Genomic DNA, 12,081 nt, shown 5'->3' on the forward strand with positions numbered 1-12,081 from the left:
ATTAGTTGTAACTCAATTAAGGCTCACTACTTATTCAATCCCCTGTTACTGACTGGCAGTGAATTAAAAGAGGATACTTTAATTCCTACATTTGGTGAATACAAGTTCCACTGGTTCAAAAAGACACTTGGTGGAAGCTAATACATTTCTTTCTTACTTGGAATCAACCTTATTCTTGAGCCAGATTTGACAGAATATAGTGTCCTCTAGCTGATCAAAATGTTCAAAGAGATTCTTAGTTTGAAAAATGTCTGCGAGTTATGCAGCTTCCACAAGCATTTTGGTGAATCTAACATTAATTTTTAAAATAAAGCTCCAGTCACATGTTAGAATTTAACATGGCATCATTGACATTGTTGCTTAGAATGTTCTAAGAGCCAGCATGGGCACAATGGGTTACACGGCTTTCTTTTGTGCTCTCTGCTCATCATTTGCATTTGAAGAAAATGGTAAATATCTGGAACTTATTTCCCACGACTGAGGGCAAAGCAGAGATAATGGAATGTTTCCAAAAGGAAATTGGATGTGCACTTGAGGGAAATAAATCTACAGGGACACGGAGAGAGAACAGGGGAATGGTTTGATCTAAAGAGAGCTGGCATGGACTCAATGGGCTAAATGGCCCCAATCTTAATGCCTGTCTGATCTTGAGGGAAATTTCAGCTGCTCCAGCCTCTCCAACTCACTGAAGTCCCTCATCCCTGGAGCCATTCTCATAAATCTTCCCTGCACTCTCTCTAAGAACTTCACATCTTTACTAAAGTGTGGGGCCCATATATAGGGTTCAATTCCAGAGGAATAGAATTGAAAAGCAGGGAGGTTATGTTCAACTTGTTTAGACCCAGGGTTAGACTGCACTGGGAGCACTGTCAACATTTGTGATCTCCATTTAGAAAAGAAAATAAAGGTACTGGAGAAGGGGCAACAAAGATTCGCAAGAATAATCCCAGAACTGAGAGCATTTCACCTTCAGAAAAAGGCTGCTTTTCTCCAGAAAACAGAAGACTGAAGGGTGACCTCACGGAAGTCTTTAAGATTATGAAGGGGTTCAATAATCCAATAGGGATTTCAGGAGAAACCTCTTTACCCAGCGAGTGGTGAGAATGTGGAACTCACTACCACAGCGAGTGGTTGAGGTGAATAGCATGAATACATTGAAGGGGAAGCTAGATACATACACGAGGGAGAAAGGAATAGAAGGATATATTGATGGGGGAGATGAAGAGGGGTGAGTGGAGGCTCATGTGGAGCATAAATACTGACATAGACCAATTGAGCCGACTGGCCTGGCCCTGTGCTGGCGCCTCAATGGAACAGAGACAAATGTATTTATTTTAGATCGACCTGTAGTGGTAGGAAAAACACTATTTACTATCCAGGATAAAATAAATGTCCTCCCTCAGCTTTTATGGATCATTTCAGTGGAAATGTGCTCTCCCAGGCTCAAAGGGCATCAGCCCACTGGAAGCAAAGTTGTGAGACCGGCCAGTCCAGCAGAAAGAGACCCTCCGACTCTCCCACTTCACCAACTGTCAGAATGAACATGGTTCAGTCCTGGATGTGATTAACAGCAGCAACAACAGCAGAATCCAATCCCTAGAATCATTTGTGAACTCGCTGGTGTCTCAGCAGGTGGGATGAATTAGTGAATCCCTTCTCACACACGGAGCAGGTGAATGGTTTCTCCTCAGAGTGAACTCGCTGATGTTCCCGCAAGTGAGATGACGTTTTAAATCTCTTTGTGCAGTGAGAGCAGCTGAACGGTCTCTCCCCAGTGTGAACTCGCTGGTGTATCCGCAGGGCGGACAACTGAGTGAACCCCTTCCCACACACAGAGCAAGTGTACGGCCTCTCTCCGGTGTGAACTCGCTTGTGTGTCTGCAGGACGGATAACTGAGTGAATCCCTTCCCACAGGCAGAGCAGGTGAACGGTCTCTCCCCGGTGTGAACTCGCTGGTGGTTCCGCAGGTTGGATGACCATTTAAATCTCTTTGTGCAGTGAGAGCAGCTAAACGGTCTCTCCTCAGTGTGAATGCGCTGGTGGGACATCAGTTTCTGAGAGGTTTTGAATCCACTCCCACAGTCAGAGCATTTAAAGGGTCTCTCATTGGTATGAGTGACTTTGTGTGTCAACAGGTTGGATGACCGACTGAATCCCTTCCCACACTGAGAGCAGGTGAACGGTCTCTCCCCAGTGTGAATTCGTTGGTGTGTCTGCAGGTCGGAGGACCGAGTGAAACCTTTCCCACACACAGAGCAGGTGAACGGCCTCTCCCCAGTGTGAACTTGCTGGTGTGTCCGCAGGACGGACAACTGAGTGAATTTCATCCCACAGTCAGAGCAGGTAAATGGTCTCCCACTGGTATGAACTCGCTGGTGTACCCGCAGGTTGGATGACGATCTAAACCTCTTTGTGCAGTGAGAGCAGCTGAATGGTTTCTCCTCAGTGTGAATGCGCTGGTGGACCATCAGATCCCGAGAGCTTTTGAAACCGTTACCACAATCAGAGCATCTAAAAGGTCTCTCGTTGATGTGAGTTAGATTGTGATTCAACAGGTAGGATGACCGAGTGAATCCCTTCCCACACACAGAGCAGGTGAACGGCTTCTCCCCGGTATGAATTCGTTGGTGTGTCTGCAGTTCGAAGCACTGAGTGAATCTCTTCCCACACACAGAGCAGGGGAACGGTCTCTCCCCAGTGTGAACTCGCTGGTGTTTCCGCAGTGTGGATGACCATTTAAACCTCTTTGTGCAGTGAGAGCAGCTGAACGTTCTCGCCTCAGTGTGAATGCGCTGGTGGGACACCAGTTCTCCAGAGTTTTTGAAGCCACTCCCACAGTCAGAGCATTGAAAGGGTCTCTCATTGGTGTGAGTGACATTGTGACTATGCAGGCTGGATGACTGAGTGAATCCCTTCCCACACACAGAGCAGGTGAACGGTCTCTCCCCAGTGTGACTGCGTCGATGAATTTCCAGCTCATATGGGAACCTGAATCCCTTCCCACAGTCCCCACATTTCCATGGTTTCTCCATAGGGCAGGTGTCCTTGTGACCCTCCGGGTTTGATGATCAGTTGAAGGCTCATCCACACACACAACAGGGGTACAGTCTCTCCCCGCTATGAATGCTGTGATGTTTATTCAGGCTTTCTAACTGGTTGAAGTTCTTTCCAGTCAGTGCACTGGAACACTCTCACTCGGGTGTGTGTGTGTCTTGGTACTTCCCCAGTCACACTGATGTTTCAAACCTTCTGAAAGGCAGAGCAGAGAAATATTTCTCCTTCTAGTTTCAAAGGCCAATAGTATTCAGATACTGATGAATTGAGTGACTCTATCAGACTTTGACATGCTGTTTGGTTTGAGATTCCTGTCTATAAATCCTCACCTTCTGATATCCTGTAAAAGGGATTTACAAAAGTCATCAGTCAGAGAGGATAGAAAGAGGATGGAGAGGAAATAGACAATTTTAGTTTCTTTATTTTTTTCTCTCATTCCCCAAGATTTGTGAATCTCCATCCCACACGCTCTTCCTCCATTCTTACTCTGCTGTATCGAAAGAACAAAGAATAGTACATCACAGGAACAGGCCCTTCGGCCCACCAAGGCTGTGCCAACACAAATGTCTCTCTCATCTAATATTTTCTTGCATCCATGTGGTCCATATCCCTCTATTCCCTGCCTATTCATTTATCTATCCAGATGCCTCTTGAACGTTGTTATAGAATCTGCTTCTGCCATCTCCTCTGGCAGCACGTTGCAGGCATTCACCACCCTCTGTGAGAAAAGCTTGTAAGAAGTCTCACACACCAGGTTAAAGTCCAACAGGTTTATCTGGTAGCAAAGTCACAAGCTTTTGGAGCACTGCCCCTTCATCAGGTGAGTGGGAGTTGTGTTCACAAACAGAGCAGATATAGACACAAACTCAATTGGATCTCCAAGAAGATCGCGTTATATACACCCTGTTTGTGAACACAACTCCCACTCACCTGATGAAGGGGCAGTGCTCTGAAAGCTTGCGGCTTGTGCTACCAAATAAACCTGTTGGACTTTAACCTGGTGTTGTGAGACTTCTTACTGTGCTTACCCCAGTCCAACGCCAGCATCTCCACATCATGAAAAACTTGTCCCTTACATCTCTTTTAAACTTTCCCCCTCTCACTTTCAACCTATGCCCCCCCGAGCAACTGACCCTTCGATCCTGGGAAAAACGCTTCGACTATCTATTCCAACCAAGTCTGTCATAATCTTGTAAACATCAATCAGGTCCTCCCTCATCCTCTCACACTCCAATGAAAACATTCCAAATTTGTTCAATCTCACTTCATAGACCATATCTTTCAAACCAGGCAACATTCTGGTAAATCTCTTCTGCACCCTTTCCAATGCATCAACATCCTTCTGGTAGTGTGGTGACCAGAATTGTACACAATACTCCAAATGCGGCTTAACCAAAGTTTGATACAGCTGTGACATGATTTTCCAATTCTGATACTCAACGCTCCGACTGATGAAAGCCAGCATGCCATACAAATCTATGTCCCCTGGATATTGACCCAGTTACTAAAGGTCAGTGAATGAAGGGTTCATATTTTTGTACATCTCAATTAGATCCCCCCCTCAGCCTTCTCTGCTTTGGGGAGAACAATTCCAGTCTAACCAGCCTCTCTTCATAGCTGAAACGTTCCAGCCCAGGCAACATCCTGATGAGTCTCCTCTGCATCTTCTCTATTGCAATCACATCCTTCCTAACATGTGGCGACCCAAACTGCAAACAGTCCTCTAGCCTTTTTTACACTCAAACATAACCTGCCTGGTCTAATATTCTATGCAAGAATAATCCCAGAACTGACAGCATTTAACCCTCAAGAAAGGCTGCTTTTCTCTAGAAAACAGAAGACTGAAGGGTGACCTGATGAAAGTTTTTAACATTATGAAGGGGTTCAGCTAAAGAAGGCCAGTATCCCACATCCCTTCCTAACCGCTTGATCATTCTGTCCTGCTGCCTTCAGGGTCCTATGGACATGCACCCCAAGGTCCCTCTGGTTCTCTGTACTTTCTAGCGTCCTATTGTTCATTGTGTATTTCCTTGCCTTGTTAGTCCTCCCAAAATGCATCATAAAGAACAAAGAACAATACAGCACAGGAACAGGCCCTTCGGCCCTCCAAACCTGCGCCGCTCATGTGCCCACTAGACCATTCTTTTGTATCCCTCTATTCCCAGTCTGTTCATGTGGCTATCTAGATAAGTCTTAAACGATTCCAGCGTGTCCACCTCAATCACCTTGCTTGACAGTGCATTCCAGGCTCCCACCACCCTCTGTGTAAAATACGTCCCCCTGACATCTGTGCTGAACCTTGCCCCCCTCACCTTGAACCCGTGACCCCTTGTGTTCGTCACCTCCGACCTGAGAAAAAGCTTCCCACTGTTCACCCTATCTATGCCTTTCATAATTTTATACACCTCTATTAGGTCGCCCCTCATCCACCGTCTTCCCAGGGAGAACAACCCCAGTTTGGCGGCACGGTAGCGCAGTGGTTAGCACTGCTGCTTCACAGCTCCAGGGTCCCGGGTACGATTCCCGGCTCGGGTCACTGTCTGTGTGGAGTTTGCACGTTCTCCTCGTGTCTGCGTGGGTTTCCTCCGGGTGCTCCGGTTTCCTCCCACAGTCCAAAGATGTGCGGGTTAGGTTGATTGGCCAGTTAAAAAAAAATTGCCCCTTAGAATCCTAAAATGCATAGGTTAGAGGGATTAGCGGGTAAATATGTGGGGATAGGGCCTGGGTGGGATTGTGGTCGGTGCAGACTCGATGGGCCGAATGGCCTCCTTCTGCACTGTAGGGTTTCTATGATTCTATGATTTACCCAATCTCTCCTCATAGCTAAGACACTCCATACCAGGCAACATCCTGGTAAACCTTGTCTGTACTCTCTCCAAAGCCTCCACGTCCTTCTGGTAGTGTGGCGACCAGAACTGGACGCAGTATTCCAAATGCGGCCTAACCATTGTTCTATACAGCCGCAACATCATATGCCAACTTTTATATTCTATGCCCTGTCCAATAAAGGCAAGCATGCCATATGCCTTCTTCACCACCCTCTCCACCTGTGCTGCCACCTTTAAGGATCTGTGGACTTGTACACCCAGGTCCCTCTGTGTGTCTATACTCCTGATGGTTCTGCCATTTATTGTATAGCTCCCCCTTACATTAGATCTACCAAAATGCATCACTTCGCATTTATCTGGATTAAATTCCATCTGCCATTTCTCCGCCCAATGTTCCAGCTGTATATATCCTGCTGTATTCTCTGACAATGTTCATAGAAATCATAGAAACCCGACAGTGCAGAAGGAGGCCATTCGGCCCATCGAGTCTGCACCGACCACAACCCCACCCAGGCCCTACCCCCACATATGTACCCACTAATCCACGCATCACAGGACTCTAAGGGGCAATTTTTAACCTGGCCAATCAACCTATCCCGCACATCTTTGGACTGTGGGAGGAAACCGGAGCACCCGGAGGAAACCCACGCAGACACGAGGAGAATGTGCAAACTCCACACAGACAGTGACCCGAGCCGGGAATCGAACCCGTGACCCTGGAGCTGTGAAGCAGCAGTGCTAACCACTGTGCTACCGTGCCGCCCCATAGTTCATCACTATCCGCAACTCCAGCAATCTTTGTGTCGTCCGCAAACTTACTGATCACACCAGTTACATCTTCCTCCAAATCATTTATATATATCACAAACAGCAGAGGTCCCAGTACAGAGCCCTGCGGAACACCACTAGTAAGGAGTTTAACAACACCAGGTTAAAGTCCAACAGGTTTATTTGGTAGCAAACGCCACTAGCTTTCGGAGCGCTGCTCCTTCGTCAGATGGCGTGGAGAGCAAATTTCCACTCCATCTGACGAAGGAGCAGCGCTCCGAAAGCATTTGCTACCAAATAAACCTGTTGGATTTTAATCTGGTGTTGTTAGACTCCTTACTGTGTTTACCCCAGTCCAATGCCGGCATTTCCACATCATGAACACCACTAGTCACAGACCTCCAACCGGAAAAAGACCCCTCCACTGCTACCCTTTGTCTTCTATGGCTAAGCTAGTTCTCCCCCCATCTAGCTAGCTCACCTTTTATCCCGTGAGATTTAACCTTTTGCACCAGTCTGCCATGAGGGACCTTGTTAAACGCTTTACTAAAATCCATATAGACGATATCCACGGCCCTTCCCTCGTCAATCTTTTTTGTCACCTCCTCAAAAAACTCAACCAAATTTGTGAGGCATGACCTCCCTCATACAAAACCATGCTGTCTATCTCTAATGAGATTATTCAGTTCTAAATGCGCATATATCCTATCTCTAAGAATCTTCTCCAACAACTTCCCTACCACGGACATCAAGCTCACCGGCCTATAATTACCCGGGTTATCCTTGCTACCCTTCTTAAATAATGGGACCACATTTGCTATCCTCCAATCCTCTGGGACCTCACCTGTGTCCAGTGAAGAGACAAAGATTTCTGTTAGAGGCCCAGCAATTGCGTCTCTCACCTCCCTGAGGACTCTAGGATAGATGCCATCCAGCCCTGGTGATTTGTCTGTCACCTTAGACTTTTCGGAGTTAAATTACATTTGCCATTGTTCTGCTCATCTAACCAGCCCGTCCATATCGTTCTGTAATCTAAGGCTTTGTTCCTCGCTATTTACAACATCACCAATTTTTGTATCATCAGCAAACTTACTGGTCGAACCCCCACATTCATGTCCAGAGGAAGCTCTGTGGAGCCATTGACACAAGGCCCGCACCCTGACTGGCTGGGTGACCTGCGCCCATCCGGTCCTCCACACGTTCCCATTGGTCAATCTCCCGCATGTAGACAATGAGTGGGTGGGACCCGAACCCAGGTGGGGGTGGGCGGGGCTTTAGCCGCCAGACGCGCTGAGCTGTTGTCCAATCCGCAGTGTTTTGCCTCTGTAATCAGTGATATTGCTGCCAATGGGACGCTGTGTGCTGGGAATGCCCCTCTGAGTCATTGTGACGGCACAATGGAGCCCTGTCTGAATCAGCCAGTAGCAATCACTCTGCTCCACGGTGACGTCTCCGGGTTCAGGTCGTGGACCCGGGAGCCCCGCCCCCACCCATTGTTCCCCAGTCTGTACATTCCACACATCTTTAATCCAGTCATATAGACATATATCTGTCTGGCAATCTGCATGGAGATTTTCAGCTCTGAGTCCAGGACAGGAAGCAGTGAGCATGGATCTGTCAATCAGCCTCAATCAGCACCTTCAGGAGAATTGGGAGGGTGAATATTAAATATAACTGAGTGAGAATGGAAGGAGAGTGTGTGGGATGGCGATTTACAGCTTTTGGGGAATGAGAGAGGAAAGAATGTTCCATAAAAACTAGAATTGTCTGTTCTGAATTTCTATCCTGGACTGAAAGTGATTACTTTTGTAATGAACATCTTTTACAGGATATCAGAAGGTGATGATTTAAAGGCAGAAATATCAAATCAAATGTCACGTCAAGATCTGGCAGAGTCACTCAATTTTTCAGAACCGAAAAACCATCGATTCCATTTCTAACATCGCTGTGTCAAAAGTAAAATCTCATCTCCCCCTCTGGCTCCTTTGCCAATTATCTTCGAGGGATTCACTTTCTGTTAAAGAGCCTGCCAACCCCTCTCACCCACTTTCCCTAAAGTGCATTAATCTCATCAAGAAAAGTCCGGCAAAATCAAATATTTTTACTGATAAAAGTTTATTAATGCAACAGAACATGGTTAAAAATAAGCTGAAAATGAATTCGGGATCAAAACAACCAGAGTAAAAGGATGTTCCTCATGTTCTGGACACAAATGGTTTCTCTTTAGTTCATCTGTAGCCTGTTCCCTGCCCTCTGAGTGGAACACCTCCGCTCAGTCCACAAGCACGACCCTGACCTTCCGTTTGCTTAGAATAAATGCAAAACAAACTGGAAAATTGCTGCAGGTCTGGCAGCATCTGTGGAGAAAAATGTTGTGGAACAAAAGACAAAGGGCGAGGTAATGGTTGTAAGCAAGATGTAAGTGTTCAGTGCAGAATAATGGACAGCTCTGTCTGGAAACAAAAAACCATGAAAACAAGATGCAGACTTAAGCTCGTCAAAATAAAATCAAGCTGGAGGAGAGTGTTCAGGGTGTGAAGTTGTTGAACTCAGTGTTGAGTCCAGAAGGCTGTAAAGTGCCTCATTGGAAGATGAGGGGCTGTTCGTCCAGCTTGTGTTGGGCTTCTCCGGAACATTCCAGCAGGACAAGGACAGAAATGTTAGCATGAGAGCAAGGTGGTGAATGTAAAGGGTGGGGAGGGAACACTATTTACTATCCAGGATAAAATAAATGTCCTTCACCAGATTTTGTGGATTATTTCAGTGGAAATGTGCTCTCCCAGGCCCAAAGAAACCCTCCAACCCTCCCACTTCACCACTGTCAGAACAAACATGGTTCTTGGATGAGATTAACAGCAGAATCCATCCCATGTAAGCAATTGTGAACTCACTGCTGTCTTAGCAGATGGGATGAGCGAGTGAATCCCTTCCCACATTGAGAGCAGGTGAACGGCTTCTCCCCAGTGTGAACTAGCTGGTGTGTCCGCAGGGCTGATAACTGAGTGAGTCCCTTCCCAGAGTCAGAACAGATGAACAGTCTTTCCCTGGTATGAACATAAGAACATAAGAAATAGGAGCAGGAGTAGGCCATCTAGCCCCTCGAGCCTGCCCCGCCATTCAATAAGATCATGGCTGATCTGAAGTGGATCAGTTCCACTTACCCGCCTGATTCCCATAACCCCCAATTCCCTTACCGATCAGGAATCCATCTATCCGTGATTTAAACATATTCAACGAGGTAGCCTCCACCACTTCAGTGGGCAGAGAATTCCAGAGATTCACCACCCTCTGAGAGAAGAAGTTCCTCCTCAACTCTGTCCTAAACTAACCCCCCTATATTTTGAGGCTGTGCCCTCTAGTTCTAGTTTCCTTTCTAAGTGGAAAGAATCTCTCCATCTCTACCCTATCCAGCCCCTTCATTATCTTATAGGTCTCTATAAGATCCCCCCTCAGCCTTCTAAATTCCAACAAGTACAAACCCAATCTGCTCAGTCTCTCCTCATAATCAACACCCCTCATCTCTGGTATCAACCTGGTGAACCTTCTCTGCACTCCCTCCAAGGCCAATATATCCTTCCGCAAATAAGAGGAAACCCACGCAGACAGGGGGAGAACGTGCAAACTCTACACAGACAGTCACCTGAGGCTGGAATCGAACCCAGGTCCCTGGCGCTGTGAGACATCAGTGCTAACCACTGTGCCACTGTGCATCAGTGTCAGTACAGGATAGAACATAGAACATAGAACATTACAGCGCAGAACAGGCCCTTCGGCCCACGATGTTGCACCGACCAGTTAAAAAAAAAACTGTGACCCTCCAACCTAAACCAATTTCTTTTCGTCCATGATAGAAATACAGAACAGACAATTCTAGTTTCTATGGAACGTTCTTTCCTCACTCATTCCCTAAAAGCTGTAAATCTCCATCCCACACACACTCCCTCCATTCTCACTCTGCTGTATCTAACATTCACTCCAAATTCTCATGAGTGAGTCGTACCGATCCATAGATACAAGTTCCTGGAGTCAGACACTCAAACATTTTAACTCAGTAAATATACATGTATCTTTCCAGATGCACAATTAACTGTCTGGAAAATGTTTGATAGAGAGTGTTGTATCTTTTGATTAGAGGTAGAGTTGGGGGATGGGGGTGGTGGGGGAGGAAGAACTTTATTTAGACAGCAAGTGGGCATAATCAGAAAATCACACCGGTGGTGGAAATGGAGAAGAAGAATTTCTAATAAATTGGGTTGGGCATCTGAAGGGAATAAGCTTGCAGGGGAACAGGGTTAGAGAGGGAGAATAGGACTGACTATGTTGTCCCACAGAGAGTTGGGCATGAACCCGAGTTACTGAATGGACTGTGCTGTGATGACTCTGACTGGAAATTTATAACACAGCTACACTTCTATATTACAAGAATAGAAATAATAAATATATTTTATTACAGAACCATAAATAATATATCTATTATCTACCACCTAACAACTAGACATATCTCTGTCCTATATTTACTGTCCCCTTAAATGTCAGCCATCTCCCAATGTTCCCGATGGTGGGGGAATCACAACTAAGGGTCATAGTTTAAGGTTAATGGGTAAACCTTTTAGAACTGAGGTGAGGAGAAATCTCTTCACCCAGAGGGTGGTGAATGTGTGGAATTCACTACCAAAGAAAGTAGTTGAGGCCAAAACGTCGTGTGATTTCAAGAAGAAATTAGACATTGATCTTGGTCAAGTGATATGGGGGAGGAGGGGATCAGAATATTGAATTTGATGATCAGTCATGATAATAATAAATGGTGGAGCAGGCTCAAAAGCCTGAACGGCCTACTTCTGCTTCTAGTTTCTACCTCCTGGGGAAACCAGCCCATTGATGGTGAACATTAGGAAAGAGACCATCCTTCTAACCAGACAAATAAATGCATCAAACTGAGGGAGCAAAGGATGCCAATGTCTTTAAGAGAGAGAGAGACCTGGGCCAACCTTTCCAGAGTCTGCACCCTCCCTGGATTCACTTCCTTTCCCTTCAGTTCCCAGAACGAGAAAAGAAATGGAAAAGGGGAGAAAAGAAAGTGTTTTACTCACAGAAGTTGGAGACAGGAGGAGGTTTTGGCCTGTGTAAAGATAAAAGGAAAACCTATGATGTTTAAAGTTAAACTGCATTGACTTGTAAGAAAATAAACAGAAGACATTTTGCAAAGTTCCCTTCCCCACTCCCTCAGCTGGCAGCCCTGCAGGTGCAGAACAAGTAACTATACTGCAAGAATATAAATAATAATAAAGGCACTGTACCAGAGTATCATAAATATAAAGTATGCAAATATAACACGAGTCATAAGAGAGACATCACCTACCTTAAAAAGTGGGATTGTGGGGGCGGGGGTGCACAGTGACCCCACCCTGACACAAACTCCCACCAGGCCTG

The 12,081-nt window shown here is 46.1% G+C and overlaps 1 protein-coding gene across 1 annotated transcript in view; it reads right to left on the bottom strand.

Moving 5' to 3' along the window:
* The window catches only part of LOC144510907 (uncharacterized), a 347,486-nt gene that overhangs the window by 114,746 nt on the left and 220,659 nt on the right, over positions 1-12,081 (bottom strand). The window contains exon 7 of the mRNA XM_078240963.1: positions 1,615-2,353. Within this exon, the coding sequence (XP_078097089.1) occupies positions 1,615-2,353 (739 nt within the window). The remainder of the gene's footprint in view (positions 1-1,614; positions 2,354-12,081) is intronic.

This window comes from Mustelus asterias, chromosome 23, assembly GCF_964213995.1.
Source record: "Mustelus asterias chromosome 23, sMusAst1.hap1.1, whole genome shotgun sequence".
Lineage (NCBI taxonomy): Eukaryota > Metazoa > Chordata > Chondrichthyes > Carcharhiniformes > Triakidae > Mustelus > Mustelus asterias.